Source organism: Nyctibius grandis, chromosome 7 (genome assembly GCF_013368605.1).
Source record: "Nyctibius grandis isolate bNycGra1 chromosome 7, bNycGra1.pri, whole genome shotgun sequence".
In the NCBI taxonomy this organism is placed as follows: Eukaryota; Metazoa; Chordata; class Aves; order Nyctibiiformes; family Nyctibiidae; genus Nyctibius; species Nyctibius grandis.
This window is the reverse complement of record NC_090664.1, coordinates 38,091,600-38,109,515: the sequence shown is the minus strand read 5'-3', so window position 1 is coordinate 38,109,515 and position 17,916 is coordinate 38,091,600. Positions and strand designations below refer to the sequence as shown.

At 37.9% G+C, this 17,916-nt stretch overlaps 1 protein-coding gene across 1 annotated transcript in view; it reads left to right on the top strand.

Moving 5' to 3' along the window:
- The first annotated feature begins 299 nt into the window (after positions 1-299).
- NEBL (nebulette) overlaps positions 300-17,916 on the top strand; it is a 95,799-nt gene continuing 78,182 nt past the window's right edge. Inside the window, 5 exon segments of the mRNA XM_068404923.1 lie at positions 300-362; positions 423-530; positions 5,743-5,847; positions 8,034-8,144; positions 14,838-14,948. Of these exon segments, the coding sequence (XP_068261024.1) occupies positions 300-362; positions 423-530; positions 5,743-5,847; positions 8,034-8,144; positions 14,838-14,948 (498 nt within the window).

Sequence of the window (17,916 nt, the reverse complement as noted above, 5' to 3'; positions counted from 1 at the left end):
TTAAAAATAGTTGACTGGGATAGGTCATTTAATTGTATTTTATCTGTAAGAAAGCATTAGCTCTGCTGCGACTGATAGCTACCAAGGCCATCTGCAATGCCTTTCAGTTCACTCACACTGAATTGTTCAGATAAAGACTGTCAAGTGCTGCCTAAATAAGGAAGGAGCCTTGGTAGAGTTAAGTGCAGTGGAGGACACAACTGAAGCTTTGATTCCAGGCGTGCTGTGGGGTCTGAGCCGTTTCCTACAGAGCTGAACCTTTTTAGAGTTTTCATTGTTGTTTTCTGCAAAGTATTAAAATGCGAGTATCTGTCATTCAGGATCTTGGAGAAGATGAAAATGAGGATGGGGAAGAAGAAAAGGTGAGTTAAACCCCAATAGCTTTGAAAAGTACTTATTTCCTTATATTGTTACCCTTTTAGGACAATAAGCCTGGAATGATTGCCTTTCTCTTACAGGTCTTCCTCAAGTCTGTCATTGAGGACAGAAATATGGAACTGGCCCGAAAATGCAGTGAAATAATAAGTGATGTAAGTGCTGGTGACTGTTTGCATCCTTACATTTGCATTTCTCTTTTCAAGTGAGTTTATGTTTATGATACATATTTTTTCAGGTATGTGCCCACCCAAGGCTCAAATAGAAAAGCACTGCCTACTCTGATACCTTAAATTATCAGCTGCAGAAGGATGAGCTTTTCAGAGCACTGCAGAATATGAAGCATAGGCCCTAGGAAGGAGAATGTTCGAAAAAGTGGGTCTCACACGGAAGGTGTCTCCCATGAGAACACCTTGGCTGATTCGTCAGGAAAATGCAGTGTTTTTTCTAGTTACAGCCTAATCCTGTGAATTTTGATTGGTTAGAACAGAACTAGGTGCCAGTATACCTAGCTGTGAGGAGGGAGGATAAAAATAAAACATTAATTTTGAGTGTTATCGGTCCGTGCTGATAGATGCTCAAAACTGCTTATCATAGTATTGACTTACACTTATAGGAAGAATCCACTGAAATGCTAGAATATCTTTAAAAATTATTTAACTAGCAAATTCTTGACTTAGTTACTATAGATTTTTAAAACTGTCAGTCAGATATAGACATTATATAAACGTCACAGATCGGATCCAAGACGTTTTAAATTGGAATAGATCCAATTGCTTCAACGTAACGGCATCAGATTTACCGTGGTGGGAGTTTATTTCTGTGTCCCTCTGAGAAAGTGTGTCTGAAGTGTAACTTTGTCCCTTCATGTGAATGGGAGTTAGAGTGATATTTCTCCTGCAAGGATGGTGGCTGGCAGCAGAGGGGACGTTACTGAGGAGAGAGTGACTTGATTTAACAAATGTTCTTCTAAAGAAACCAAAAAATGATGTCTGGCTACTGTTGTAATCTGGTATTTAGATTTGGGATGTTATTGTTCAAAGTGAATGTGTATGTTGATTTTATGAGAATAGAACATACAGACTCTACACAAGGTATAAATTATTAGCGGTTACGTATCAGAAAAGAATAGGTAACTCAGAAAAACAGTATCTGGGATGTGTAGGTGTTGCAGCGCTGGCCTGAAGGTGTGACTTGATAAGGTCAAAGTTTCCTCTTTGTCTATACACTGTCTGGTACTACTTTAAGTTTCACAGAAAGAGTGCTGAAAATTGGACAGATCGTTAAGCTACCAAGATGGCTCCCTTGTAATCTCAAACTACTTTAGAAAGTAGTAGAGATTAGTAATATTTTTACGGATGGTTATCTACATGCTTTCTTTGGGAAAAGAATGGCATATAGTACAATAAGTGCCTGTCAACTCATGTAAAGGCCGAAATGAAAATGGACCTGGAGCGCTTATTTGACTCAAAATACATTTATTGCTTCCATGCAACTTGTTTCTAAACATGGTTGCTGTTCTTGTCAAGGCAAAAACTCCTTGAAAAATGCTGAAGCAATATTTTCTTTAATTGAGAAGGAATTATTACTGCGCTGTCTACCCATTAGGAGTAATGTTGGCTGTGGCTGTTAATTAACTGGTAAATGGAGTGGCTGTATTTTCTCTGATTTTCTGCAGGGAGCTAAGGTGAATAACTAAGTCAAGCAAGATTTCTGAAGGCTATAATGGTTCAGGGATGTGGGCTTTTGCTGAAAACTTGTGATGCATTTAGCCTGCAACTGTGGTAGATTTTCCCTGAGATATGGCAAAGTGTCATTAATGCTTTCAAAGCGGTAGTGATACGTAATGGCCCAGACCAATTTAATTTCAAAGAAGAGGCTCTGTGCTTAAAAATGACATCCAATATTGGGGCCTTATTCAGCCTCTGCTGAAATCAGTAGGTGTTTCTTCATTGGCTTGAATGGAATACGCGTATGTATTGGGGGTGAATTTTGTTTCCCAGAATTTTTGCTATAATTGGAATTTCTTAAGACCAATGCAGTCCTTTGTGCTGGGGCGTAAGTTCCTCACCCTGCACACTTCATTGTGGAGGCCAATAAACTGCAAGGAGTTTGCATTCTTGCCTTTGATTTTTGACTCATTAATGTTCAGATCTTTTTATATATTCTTTACGCTTTTTAGCATGAATCTTTGGACAAACTGCTGTTTGTGTGGATGTATTGTTGGTGTACATCTGTACATTTTACGTGTACAATGGTTTTAGGGGGCTTGCAGTTTGGCCTTTGCCAAGATGACCTTGAGACAGCAGCCTGTGTCCTTGCTGACCACGAGACTGGGTGATTGTCCTTTTCTGCTGGTGGAGCTGTCAGCACGGCTCCTCCATCAGAACGCAGCGCGAGGAGTGCTCATGACTGAGATACTGGGGTTGCATTACGCTTGCCCTGCGTTCTTCGTAGGCTGAGTTTAATTTGTCAGTATGGTTTTAAAAAAGTGTTATGATGGCAGCCCTTAGTGCATGCATAACTGTCAGCCTTGAACTGTACGTAGGGGAAGTTGTGAGGTGTTTATGTGCTCCAGTTCTTGAGGAAGTCCCCGTTTTCATTTGAGGTTGGCAGATGCTTGTTCTGTGGCTGTGATAGCCCCTAGCTTGTTTCTCCTTAAAGCCATTTCATTTAATGGCCCTCCATTACGTGATTTTATTCCACAGATGTTTTCAAAACTGTCATGTGTGTTTGATCTATTTGAATTACCTTCCTTTGCAGGCCTTTTCTTTTCCGTATTGAAATTGAGCCTGTCCATTTACTTGTATTACTTATATTTTAGTATATTTTCATCTCTTCTTTGTTTTGATGATGTGGTGTGATGTTGTGAATACTGTTATAAGCAGAGAGGGGAATTATTATACGAATACAATGATCATTGACCAAACTATCATAATGCTTTTTGGTAGAGGGGCAGACACAGCTTCTGAAGATTCTGCTGAATTTTGGTTATGTATGGCACCAGTACTTCTTTTTCCGTACAGCAAAAAGTAGTACTACTTGCAATTTAACGGTCGTTGTACAGAGTCCAACTTTGCTTTAGCGTGTCTCTCTGTTATAAAGCGAGGGCCGAAGAGACCTAGAGTCAAGTGCAGAAACAGAGTGCCTTTCCCCTGATATCCACTGGCTTGTGACCATCTAATTCAGGGTGGAGATGTTCCTCTGGGCTTACCATTACTAGTGACAACCTCCAACTCAGGAGGACTTTGAGGTCCAAATTGCTGGAGACTAGTAACATGCTGTGGGGCAATGATGCTGTATGCTTTCCCTGTTCTCCTGCTTTTCTCTATTTTTTTGTGGCCACAGAGAGGATTTTGTGTTAGATGGATCTGTGGTCTGACACAGCCCTTAGTCTATGAGAGATTATAAACTAAGAAATGTAGACTTGGAAAGGGAATACTTAGTGGAAAAAAGTTCCCTTTTGTTCTAGCATAAGAGCTAGATAAGGAGGTTCAGACCTTTTTACTATAATAAATGTGAACAATAAAGGAGTAAGGAGATGGCATTAGTCCTTTACTGCTTTTGATTATCTTGAAAGCATGTCTTCTATAGCAAAATGACTTCGATTGTTTCTTCTAGTTGTATTGTGTCATCTCCTCCAATTAAGAGATACCTTAGGAGGCTTTAATGTTTGATTTTTAAATGTAATTATTGCTCTGTAATTAAAATGGATGTAATGTATCTAAGTTGTGAGCAGCAAGACTCTCCCATCTCTTCTACCAGTCACAGCTTTACAGGAGATCCTACTGGGAGCTCCATCAAACTTAACCAGTAGATAGTCAGCTCTTTAGACTTCCCACATCACTTCTCAGCTGTATCACTGTGAATGACCGTAATTCTATGAAGCTTTTTTTTAAGCTGTTCATGCACACATTCTCCTCCTCCCACCCCCTTGCAAGGACATGTGTGCAGGTTGACAGTAAGTGCCTGCTCATGCTTATCGTAAAACTGCCCTTTTTGTGTTTTGGTCTGTGATTATCTAGGAGTACAGTGTCACACACAGGTTACATGAACCATTGGATTTGTGTGTCCCCAAGTAAAATCATGACACACAGTCATTTTACACCCATTGTTCACCAAACAGGTTTTATTTAGGATACACTGTAATCCACAAAGGCAGACAATATGATTCGGTAATGACATGTAGATTCCTTCAGTAGTCCAAACCTGGATGAGCTCAATAGGAACCAAAATTATTTCCTGTGTGAAAATTATGTATTCATCAGTTTGAGATGAATTTGGCATTATCTAATCTATTTTGCGGTGGACAAAATGTTTGCATCAGAAAGTACAGGAGCTGATTCTGTGTAAGCTGCAATCCTTCTCATGAGTGTTCCAAGTCCCTGTAGAGGAGCATAGACTAGAACTTGTGATATCCATTAAGGATTCAGAGAAAGAGGAAATTAAGACTGCATATTTCTGTAATGCTCAGGTGCAGATCATATTGCTTCTGTCAGTGCTTGTCAGCAAGTCTAGAGTGCATAAATGCAAGCTGCTGTTGTGCAGAATGTGAAAATGAGGTTAGAGGAATGGTAGCAGATAATAACCATGAAAGCTTAATACTAAATAATTCAATTTGCATTGAACTAAACTATTCTATGTACAAAGAAAGAAAGGTCGCTTGTTTTGCTTCAAAAATTGTTTCTGTTGTGCATATGTATGACTTAAAAATAGCTCAATTCAAAATTAAAATGCTCTTAAACTCTGATATTACCCTCATGTCATGACTGTTGGGGTGCTTTCTAGGCAATGATTTGGCAGTGGCCTTCTGAATTTCTTCGTGTAACTCTTGGATTCGTAAAGCATTTGACAGTGGCTTTTGATTGTGTTATACAGATTCTGTGCTTGCTAGGTTTGTGTTAGAAGTTAGTTTAACAATTTTCTCTTTGAGGTCAAGGAGAAAATATTTTATTCAGTTCTCCTTTCTTTAGAGATACTAGAACATCTACAGACAGTGGTGAAAATGTGCTGTAGATGTAAAAAAAAATAATTATCTTTTTCATGGTTTAGTGGTGGGCTTGACAGTGTTAGGTTTATGGTTGTACTTGATGATCTTAAAGGTCTTTTCCAACCTAAATGATTCTATGGTTCTGTGATCTTTAATAATAAAGAGTTCTGTGACTTTTACATAGCCCTGGTACTATGTGTGAGAACTGGGTATTTCCCTGTGGGGCCTAATTTAATCCAGCCTGAAGTATTTGCAAGCCACCCAGCATAGTATCCATAAAGAAAATAATAATTAATAATGATAAGCCATTGTTGTTTTTTTGGGTTTTTTTTTTTTTTTTAAAGAACAATTAAACTTCTTTTTTCTCCTCTTTGTAGATAAACTATAAAGAAGAGTTTAAAAAATCTAAGGGCAAGTGCATATTTGTACCTGACACCCCACAGCTAAAACATGTGAAAAGTCTTGGTGCTTTCATTTCTGAGGTAAGATCTGAAAGAATGAAGAATTCTCTTTGCTTCTTATCCCTTGTAAAAACTCTCTGAATTGAATATGGTGGTTTTTAGCAGGGGAAGGATAGCTTATTTCAAATAACAATTCTGTTTAAAGCTGAAGTGACTTAACGCACTGCAATTAGTGTATACTGTATATATGAGTAATAATAATTTGGAATTATGCAACACTTTTATTCTGGGATTCCAAGATGTTTTATTAATGGTTCTGAGACAGTCTTAGCTATCCCATTTTATGGATGGATAAACTGAGGAATAGGAAAAGGATTTCTTGTTAGTTATTCTGCAGTGATGAGGTTTGCAAATTATACCTGTGCGTAGTTTCCCTGCTGTGGAGAATTCACTGCCTGACTATGAAGCAGGACGGAAGGAAACTGTTGGCCTCCTTCAGCAAGGGGACTGGAATGGACATCAGGTCAATGCCATCTGCAGGTCACCTGAGCACTTGCATGCTTATATGTGCATACCCATGTCAGAGTTTTTAGATCTTTGTGCACACACACAGGCACAACTGTAGTGGCAAAGAAAGAATGACAGCTTCCAAAATGCCAGAGCAGAGTTTACTGCCAGCTCTTTGTGTCACCAGTACAAGTTGTCGTAGGATTGCGTCTGTGATTATTTTTCCCAGGTGAGAACAGCAGCAGGAGTTTTACCTGACAGAGAGTTGCTTTTATTAAGGATTTGCTGGTTCTGAGTGATTTTTCTGTCACTGCGACCCTTGGAAGACTTAAATATTTGGTGCCTCAATTTTTGTCCTACCTTTATGATTATGATAAAGAACATCCCAATATCTCTGTCTGGACTTAAGTAATTTATATACATTCTATATTCTGTTTCTGATATACATCTGTTTGCTGTATGACTACATTCAATATAAATGCATCTGATGAATATTTCTGTTACATTTATCTTCATATTTTCTGAGAAAGAGTGGCATATCCCAAGGGGCATAAATATGGTGAAATTATACTTTCTAAGAGACAGACTATTGTAATCTACAAAGGCACAATACAGAGAATTTATCGAATCCGTTTGATTCCAAAGACAAGCTGCTAATAATTAATCAAAGATTTAGAGATATGAGGATATTTCAGAATTTAAAAACTGCATGTTTTATGTTACCGTGCTGTTGAGCACTCTGTTGCTTATTGTAGCATTACCTGAAGCCAATGATGTGATGGATGGTTTATCTTGTAAATTACTGACCTCTAGTGTCCCATAACCTGTTTTTGCAAAACTTGAACACTGCAAGTCTTCACACCATGTCTGCTGCAGTGAAAAAGAGCCCTCTGTTTTGGGAAACAGCAACAAATGTTACAGCAAATTATTGATATATGTAATACATATGGGGAACTAGTCTCTAATGAAGAGTTGTATATTGCACAGTAAGTAACATTAGAGAGTATCATTTAAAATCTCTTTGATATTTATGATTACTTTCACAGCAATACTTGACATTATTATTTTATGAATGTGAAAAAGTTAGATCTGAAGCAAAAGCCTCTCAGATTTTGAACTATTATTCTGGCCTATCTCATAAAACCCTTTTGTGGGGAATTGCTAGTCCTTAATACTGGAGAAAATATAGGATAAATAAAAAGTAATTTAAAAATGAGTCTGTAATATGAGAAGATTAAGTAGAAATGATGGCAGACATGCTAACTGTTCCTGTCCTTTCCAGTTACCTTGAGTTGCTACTGCTTATGAATTGGTAAAATATTTTTTGTTGGCATCTCATTGCTGCCATTGTGCAAAAATTTGGAAAAAGGTAATTTTTAAATTACCTTTAATTTAAAAAAAAAAATTACCTTAGTTTAAAAAAAATTTTTTGGAAAAAAGATAGTTTGGGTTTTTGGAAATGATTTAATAAAGGATAGGAAAAAAAACCCCTGCCTTGCTTGCCTTATTTTATACTTCCTCCCAAATTCTTGAATTTAATTAGGAGGTACTTTACATTGCTTCATGAATTAGACACATCCAGCTAAAGTATTTTAAAGTTATTATTTAAAAATCTGGTTTTCCTTGAAAGTTTATAATATGGCATTAGATTTTTCCAGTTCTAATGGTCTTTATGGCATTTTATTTAATAGAAAAAAGAATGTAGTATGATAACTGTATCTTAATTTTTACATTATGTGTCACCTTTTTCTCTCCTGTAGGTGAAGTACAAAGGAGCTGCTAAGAAAGACCTTTCCAACTCTCTTTATCAGCAGATGCCAGCCACAATTGACAGTGTATTTGCAAAAGAATTAACACAACTTCAGAGCAAGGTACAATTTTAAAATCACAAAAATTTTTTTTTATATTAATTATGTGACAGAATATGACCAATTTGAACAATATTTTTGAATGGATACTTGATTGCCTGCTTGAGTTATTTGGGTGAATTTATCATCCAGAATTTATCACCATAACTTCTTAACTTCAATAACGGCTCACTTTTAAAATGTTGACAATCTGGCTTATTACGTTTATTAAATATAATTTTTAAAACTAGCAGTGCATTAATCAATCCAATGAAATACATTAGAAATCCATGAATGCAATAAGACTTTATTGAATTCGGTGGCATTGCACTGCGTTTTTAGAATAGACGAATCTTATATAACAACCATTTTGATGTGGGTGTTGTATTAGCTTTATAAAATGTTTGATGCTGAAGGGAAAAAAAACATAAAATACTGTAATGACTTTTAAAGGCACTTACTGGTAGCAGTAAACATAGTTCTGGTGGATCTACATCTACCACTCACAACAAATTTTATAGAATTAAAAATATGAAATCAAGTGTATTGAACATAGTGTAAAACATGCAACCAACCAGTAAAATAGTAAATTCCAGTTCAGTTGCCTCCAGGGGCTTAAAAATATAATACTCTTAATGTAGGCAGGTGACCCTTCACTTCCATTGATCTCAGAGGAATTGTGAGTATTAAGTATGTGTAACATGAATGAAGTTACAGATTCTCATTGTTACTCATGAGAATTACAGCTGATAGACGGTCATGGCTTTCTGTCCACCAAGCATTTCCACATTTTTCTTGGTTTGCCTTTCTCCTCTTTTAAAGATATTAACTACGTATAGTTTAATACAGCTAGTCTCTGAAGTGAACGCACTCCTAAATGCATATTGTTGATTGTATCTCGATATGCATTCTTCTAATGCAGGGATTTTTTTTCAAACAAAGGAAAATATTCATAACAAAAGAAAGCACTGAAATCTCAGGATGTCTTGGGGAGAAATGTTTTGATTTAAAACAATGTGTTAATCAAGGCTATACTATGCAAATATAATAACATAAAGTATATTTTAGTTTTCATATTTTGAAATGGAACATATATACACTCAAAGCAGCACAGTAGCTGAAATGACATTAATGTGACATTTCATTGTGAAGTGAGTGATTAGAAGAATTACAGTAGAAATAAGTTGGGAATTAAACTTGTATAACATTTTAAAACCGTTAGCTTGATTTATAAAACATTAGTTAACTAGTTTGCCACAGATTTACTCCTGGATTCATTCCAAATGAGTACATTCTACATTAGTATATGCAAATGAGGTTAATTAACATTGGTGATATGGCAGAAAAGATAACTGAGACTAAAAATGAAACCATTTGATTAATCAAAAAAACCCTTTTAAGGAAAAGACTGACATTTTCATTTGATATTTTTTGAAGGTTTTCTTCAATCATCAAACAGTCATAGAAAAACAAATATGTGTATAGGATGAGTTACATTTAAGCAGAAACTTTTCCTGTAAAATTCATACCATCCCCTTAGGAATAGATGCATTATAAGTCATAATCTACCATAAAACTTAAAGATACGCTGACACATTTTTCCAACTTGTTACTGTTGCAGTGGACCTGAATTTAATGCTACTTTGAGAGAGATCCTAGGGTATTTTCTAGTGGAAAATCTCATTTACGGTATTCAAATCTAGTCTGTATTGTGCCTATCACTGCGGTACCTAAGTAGCTAATACAAGGATTTCAGATTTCAGCTGGGCCAGGATATGGCAGAGAGGATTTCTGCTGCATCTGTCTAGCTGGGATTGTGAATTTACAGGTCATCACTTTAGCAAGAGGAGACCAGGGTATGCCGTAGGAAGGAGAGAGAACGTCACTGTCTGGCCACTGTGCCAACTCTCCTGCAAAAAGGCTGTTGCAAGCACAGAACTGCAGTCTGTTTCTCAATCGTAGGAAGTTGATTTTAAATAGGTGCTGATTTCCTGAGAGGTGGAAAATACAAGTACGTGTCCTCCTCCCCATGCATTAGAACAAATTTACACCTTTGACTCCTTTTTCGTGCTTCTTGGATGCCAGGCTGGGCTTGAATGCTTTTGTAGCCCAATCAAGCAGGTGCTTTCTCGCTCTGTGATGCCATGGTCTTGACGGGATCCGTAGCCTCATCTGCCAAGCAGGTGCATCGGGACTAGGAGATCACGGTGTGGAAGAAAGAGAGCCACTGACTCTCCCCGCTACTGCCTGCTGGCACAGGCCTGCCGAGGCTGGTGTGCCTCTGCTGGGTGATCTCCTTACACAGGTATGTCCCTGGCAGATGGTGTCTCCCATGATTTGATGTTTGATCTGAAATGGTGCTGCTGCACTGCTGCTACCCAGCAGCTCCGTTTTCAGCCTCCCTAGATCTAGACCAATTTATTAACTTGGTCTAATTTATACACTGCTTCAGATCACACTCATGATTTAGGAACTTGGAGGCAACTATGGAAAATTTCCTTTTTCTCACAAGAAATTATTCCCCACCTACAGCTGCCCTTCACGGTCCTCTCCAGAGCAAACAGGCTGCCGTAGCACCCTCTATCACTTTTGCATGCTCTAACTTGATATGGTAATTGTTATTGACTTCTGCAGAGCCAGGACTTTGTTCTGCAGGGTGCCAGCAATAAAATGTCAGCACTGACAGGATCTTGCCGTAATGGAGAGTACAACACCCTGACAGTTGTGGCTCTCCTCCTGTGGAGCTTTCTCTTCATATTGGCTGTATTGATTAATGCTCAATTCCCTCTTCAAGATACCCAGGCAAGACTAAACTAAGACCACCTCTGCTGGCTTTTGCATGAAGCCCACATTTGCTCTTTTGTGTTTTATACAGAACTGGCATGAAGATGGAAATAAATACCCATAGAGAAGGAAATCCATCTGAAATTTTGACAGAAAATCATTACACTATTTATGGGAAAAAAATGTTTCAGGAAAATGAAAAAGAAGTTTCATAGCCCCACATACTTGGGTGGCTTTTATAAATTTTATTTTTTCCTCTATGCAGAAAATCTGACTGTCGGCTTCTGAATAGCTTTCTTGAGGGTAAGCAACCAGATTTTCCTCCCTCTCTCTCTTTTGTCATAACCGTCCCTAGGATAAGCTAGAGAGCACAGGAGAAGTCCCTATCCCCACTGTGTAACTTCACCCTCCTTGCCAGTCTACAAAGCTCTCACCAAATTCCCTGTTCTCTGCAATGAGAAAATAAAGTTGATGAGAGCAGTCTAGGCAGAGAGCCCTCATTTTGATTTTCCTGAGAGGAAATTGACATTTTCTGGAAAAAATTGCAACTTTCCTGTGGAAAATATATCTGAAGGAAAATTTCTGATCATTGCTAGCTTTGTGCCAAGTCTCTTTCTTGTCTGAAGACCAGTACACTGAATTCTTCCTTACGCAGAACATTTTTTTTAATAAGGTGTCACAAACAATGATAAAGGTATTTAAAATTGCTTGAGGGGGAAACAATGTTGGAAAAAAAAGTATATCACTTTTTTCATCACTTTATTTTTGCCATAAGAAGAGATTGCCCTGTTTTTCTTCTTATCTGAAAGGAATAATCTAAAGCAAACTGAAGGCAGTTTAATTTTCTCCTTTACACAGGGCAATATCTCAAATAGTAACTATATGTCAATGCTCAACAGTATTTTCTGTTTGTTTTTAAAGATGATGAGCCAAGTGAATCTTAAGCAGTATTTTCAACTTTCAGAGAAAGTTTCAGAGTTTTCTTACTTGTGGGCAGAATTCTTCTTTCGCTTTCATGCATATTTGTTTTTACTATGATAAAGTTATTTTTGTGGTTTATTGCATTATTTACAATCTATGAGAAGTTGACCTGCTTAGTGGATGAGGCAAAGGCTGTGGATGTTGCCTACCTACACTTTAGTAAAGCCTTTGACACCGTTTCCCACAGCATTCTCCTGGAGAAACTGGCTGCTCATGGCTTGGACGGGTGTACTCTTCACTGGGTAAAAAACTGTCTGGCTGGCCGGACACAAAGAGTTGTGGTGAATGGAGTTAAATCCAGTTGGCGGCTGGTCACAAGTGGTGTTCCCCAGGGCTCAGTATTGGGGCCAGTTCTCTCTAATATCTTTATCAACGATCTGGAAGAGGGGGTCGGGTGCACCCTCAGTAAGTTCGCAGATGACATCAAGTTGGGCGGGAGTGTTGATCTGCTTGAGGGCAGGAAGGCTCTGCAGAGGGATCTGGACAGGCTGGATTGATGGGCCGAGGCCAATTGTACGAGGTTGAACAAGGTCAAGTGTTGGGTCCTGCACTTGGGTCACAACAAGCCCATGCACCGCTGCAGTCTTGGAGAAGAGTGGCTGGAAAGCTGCCTGGTGGAAAAGGACCTGGGGGTGTTGGTCGATGGCCAGCTGAATATGAGCCAGCAGTGTGCCCAGGTGGCCAAGAAGGCCAACAGCATCCTGGGTCATATCAGGAATAGTGTGGCCAGCAGGACAAGGGAAGTGATTGTCCCCATGTACTCGGCACTGGTGAGGCCACACCTTGAGTACTGTGTTCAGTTTTGGGCCCCTCACTACAAGATAGACATTGAGGTGCTGGAGAGAGTCCAAAGAAGGGCAACGAAGCTGGTGAAGGGTCTGGAGAACAAGTCTTATGAGGAGTGGCTGAGGGAACTGGGTTTTTTTAGTTTGGAGAAAAGGAGGCTGAGGTGATACTTTATTGCTCTCTACAACTACCTGAAAGGAGGGTGTAGCGAGGAGGGTGTTGGTCTCTTTTCCCAAGTAACAGGTGATAGGACAAGAGTAAACGTCCTCAAGTTGTGCCAGGGGAGGTTTAGATTGTGTATTAGGAAAAATTTTGTCACTGAAAGGGTTGTCAAACATTGGAAACTGTCAAACAGGTTGTCAAACAGGCTGCCCAGGGAAGTGACTGAGTCATAGGAAGAACACAGCTGTCAAACAACAAGTCAAATATTCCTACATTACGATAAAGAAGCAGTCATCTTTTCCCAAGATAGTGAACACTCAATTGTAATTTCTGTTAGTTTTCTCATGTTGGGAGTTAATGTGCTTTTGTTTTTAATTACTTGGTTACATAGCCCATTCACCAACAGAAAAACATAGATGTCGAGCAATGTAATAAAATATCTGTAAATTAGCAGAATTTGGATGTAACTGTACGGCTTTGCTTCTCAGGATGGTATGAAGTGGGGAACATTTAAAAGTGACAACATGAAACAGGAGAAGTAGCAAAATAGTTTTTGTAGCATTTCTTGATATAGTAACTATGCTTTTACAGGGGACCATTTGTTAGTGATGCTTCAGTCTTATTAAAGATTATTTGTTTTGCCAGTTGCAAGATGTAATCAGTATAGGGAGGTTATAGAAGTTTTTTTGTTTAAATTTAAGTTGTGTTTGTTTCCCCAGAGGCCTGATCATGATGGATTTACCCTGTATAAGGAGATGGCACATTTTGAGTTTCCTAATTTGATGCTTTCATTCATACAGTAGCAGTGCAGCCCCCTCCTCCCGCCTTTTTGTCTTAATCTCTCAGCCTATATATCATTTTGTAATCTGAGATAGTCAGGGCAGATACTAATATATTGCCTTGGGCACACTGATCTGTGGCTCAGATGCAATCTTGCCACCTTAAACACAAACAGATACAACATTTTCTCACAGTTCTAGTATCCTGTCCTAAAGGAGTCTGAATCACCGCAGTCAAGAGTTCCCATCTCAAAACTTTCACAGTATTCTTTTATTGCTATTGAGGGTTTTGGTTTCAAATCCTTCTCCTCCTGATCCGCTTTCAATCATATTTAGTATTTGCTGTTTTCTTGGGGATTATTTTAATGGTTTCTCCTGAGAGCTATTAGAAAATGAATTTTCTTGATGCTTGCTGCTTCTTCAGGCATCAAAACCTGGTGAATTTTCTTGATGTAAGCCTAAAAGCTTCTGACAAGGATAAGTGCAAGATCAGCTTTTCAGGCAGTTTTAGTATGTGAGTGTGTGCATATGTAAGTATAACACAGTACAGTGAAAGCTGGATGAATGCCCAACACTGAGCTCAGTTTCTGTTATAAAAATAAATTTGTTTATAAACTCACAATCGAATTCCATTTTTCTTTACCATCATGACAATTGAATGTAAATATTGTTTTTCTGTGTGAACTTGAGGGCTAGTCAAAATGTGTATTGTGTTAGTAATTTCCTAACAGTGGAAGAAATAGATGTTTGGGCTATGAGTATTTCATGTAAACCTGTTTGTTTCTGAGGAATGCACAAAATCTTTCATTTTTTTTTCTGAAAATGGGACCAAAAAAAAAGAAACCTGAGGAAATATTTACTTAGCTGATAGATTCAAGTGTATTTTGAGCAAAAAAAGCTTTCCCTTAGGCCTTTCCCTGGGCCGTCTTCTCACCTTGTTGAGGTCAATTTTCTGTTTCTGTATATTTCTTTTTTGTTCTTCCTGTCTACTCATACCTCTGCTGCAATAACAAACTCAGAGAAATCTCTCTGCTGACTGTGCCTCATATGTCTCTGTTTTGGGTAGAAGCTGCTCTCGTTTCAGGGTTCTGGTTCCATTAAGGAGCTTAATTATTTATTACATTTCTTCCTGAGTACAGGCACACTACGACGCTAGGTTTAACCCAGCTCATATTATTATACCTGCTCTGCCGAGGTCACAGAAGTATAATGTTGGTCTTTTCAGGTTCTCTATAAACAAAAACATGATGCTGAGAAAGGAACTTCAGATTATGCACATATGAAGGAGCCTCCAGATATTAAGCATGCCATGGAAGTCAATAAATACCAGAGTGATGTGAGTACTCCCCCATCTGCAATTACTTCACTTGGTTTGGGTAGATACAGCTATTATAGCTAAATGAAATGGATCGGACATGGAATATTTTCATATTTCATTAGTTGGTATTTTTTTACATTATTTGCTCTGAAGTAATATGGGACATGATGTGTATTTAAAATATGCTATGAGTAATGGTATGTGACTTTTATTCTAAACTGCATTGGAAAGCGGTTGTTATTGTTTATTAGCAGTAATTTTTAAGTGCTATCAGTTTGAAATGAAATTGCAAAGACAGGTTCTCTGAATTAATGTGTACCTACTTGTGCTTTAAAAGTGTATAAAACTCTTTGTTTATATGAATGGCAGCATGGTTTCAGTGTCTTACACTGTCAACATTTGGGTAGTTCTTCAAGGATTCTGTTTAGAGGAGAGAAGGGGGCTGTTTCTGCCCTGCTCTTGCACACTTTTGTGCACATGAATAACTTTGTTCCCATCTCATGAGTACATGTCAAATGAGTTCCAAAGAACAATTTACACCTAATTTTACAGAATCTGAGCCATAGAGTTAAATCTGATGCCTGGCCACTAGTTTATGTCATTGACATATAATTTACAAATAAATTAGAGTATTTAGCAATATCTTTAAAGTGTTGTGTGGTGTTTTTTTTTTTTTTACAGCTGCTTGTTAACTTCTTGAAGTTCTTTAGGTTTTCACAATATAAAAAGCCTAATAATAGTATTTGCATTTTTTATTAGTTTCAAGTCAGGTTTGATTTCATGGTTGAGCTAGCTTATACTAGCTCAATGCACCATTGCTAGGGGTGGAAATGCTACCAAGATTAATGTCTTGAATTATGCAAACAGAACTTTGAAGAAAAATGTCTTAGGTTTTGTAAAAGTTTACTTATGGGAAAAGTAAATTTTAGGAGAAGACTGGCTAAAATAGTGAGGTCATTTTAAAAGGTGCACAAAACCAGGAAGAGCAGCTGACACGTAAATACCTTTAAAGTTATGATCCATTTCCATTCTTCTTAGGTAAGCAAGTCAGGTAGGTAGGTAATTTTATAACTCTCATTTCTCAGATAAATGAGATATTTGTTTGCTGCTAACAATACAGAAAATGAAGCTTGGGTGTTCATTTTGAATTAACTTCAATTTACCCTGTCTTCCCTACTGATGGTGTAACAAACATTCTTAGGTTATGTAGGCTGAAAGCTAAATGTCAATGTTAGATGTATGTCCATGTATGCAGAATCTTGACAGCTGGCTGCTGATTAAAAGGCTGCTGGAAAACTTTAGGGAAACATTATGTTTGAAGAATAACTTTTTCTTCTGCTGGGAAATACCTGCGTTGGAACTCCCAGCAGTAATTTGCAATCTGCCTTGATTACAGAATTCCCTCTTCCTGTCAAACTCCGTCTCTGCTGTTGGAAGCATGAGTATGTCAGATTGACAGAGGGTAGGAGCTGGGAATGTGAACTTCTCTCCCCATAAGCAAGAGGTTTTTTCACCTAGCAGTAGGAATGACAGTGGACTACTAGGGAAGGAAATAAAGTTGGGAAGAGAGATGGGAATCCCTCTCAGAGAAGGTAGTGGGACCAGGAGGAATATGAGACGAGTTTTTGAATCAAATTCGTCATGGCCTGAAGATTAGTATGCTAGCACAAAACCCATTCCCCTTCTACAGCTGTACATCACCTGCTAATGGAATTAAGGAGTAGGGTACAGATGTGAGAGTAAATGAAATTCAGTTGTTTCATCTTCTTTCACCCTTAAAGCAAGCAAAAAAAAGGAAATGAGGGCAAACATAGGAGGAAAGGATGTTTGGATAAATGAGAACTTTTAACAGCATGTTAAAAATAATGAAAAAATATGAAGGAAATTATTTTCAGCCTGAGCAAACTTCAGAAAAAAATCAAACAAACCCTCCGTATCCAACAAAAAACTCTAACCAGTTAGTTTCATCTGTTTAAGATCAGATTCTTTCTGGTTGCTCATGGGGAGCTACAGTGCAATGGGGATATATCTTTATCACACATAAAAGAGCGAGTTATGTAAGTCCAGTTATTGTTCAGTGGAGTTACACAGCTCCTGCGGGTAATTGTTTGGGCACCATGGTGAATAGCTGTGGATTTCTTGTTTTGTAAGTACAGCTTTAATTAAGAGCCACGTGAGTTTTCATCTTTGAGTCAGAGCGTGGAATAGTGAGCATCCCAAATGTGGAGCATTTGCCTTTCTGAACTAGTTCAGGCTGTTTCTGGAATCACAGCTTTGAAAGTGCAGGGAAAAAGGAGCGAAACTACTGGGGGAATAGAAGGACAAAGCTCTTTTATCCACTACTCAGTACAGTATACCTATGGGAGCAGAATGCGTATTTACCTACAATGCTCTGCCAACTCAATTCAACCTTTACAAGCAGAGTTTGCATCTAATAGGATTAGGATGTGTTTAAGACTCTTTACTCAGCCTTAAAATAAGGCTGACATTTATACTCAACTCTGTAAAATTTGCAATTTCCTTTAAAAATTAAGACTGTATTCAACTTAAAATACATTCGTGCTGACATTTTGAAACTGTCATGTGCTGTAGGCCTTCACACGACTTTGAATATCATTAACACGCTGTATAAGCGTGGGCTGAAGCTGCATAATAGGGAAATACTGTAAAATCTCCTGAACAATGTGGTCATGTATAAGAAAAACATTTTTCTCTTCTTCATATTTAGACTGGAGAAAATTGCTCTCAAAGAACGAAAGTGACTTTTTTAATGATAGGGAACTTACTTGAAAAATAATTTAAATACTACATTATGCTTGAATGAACGCATGTTTATCCAAACCAAAGTACTTTTCTCTACAAATTGTGTTTGTGTTTTGTGAAGTGAATGTTAATGATGTGACTTTGGCACACAAAGGCATTTGGAGAAAAGTGAAGTAGGGACCATCAGTCTACTTTATGCCCATGCGTGACTGATGTCATTTAG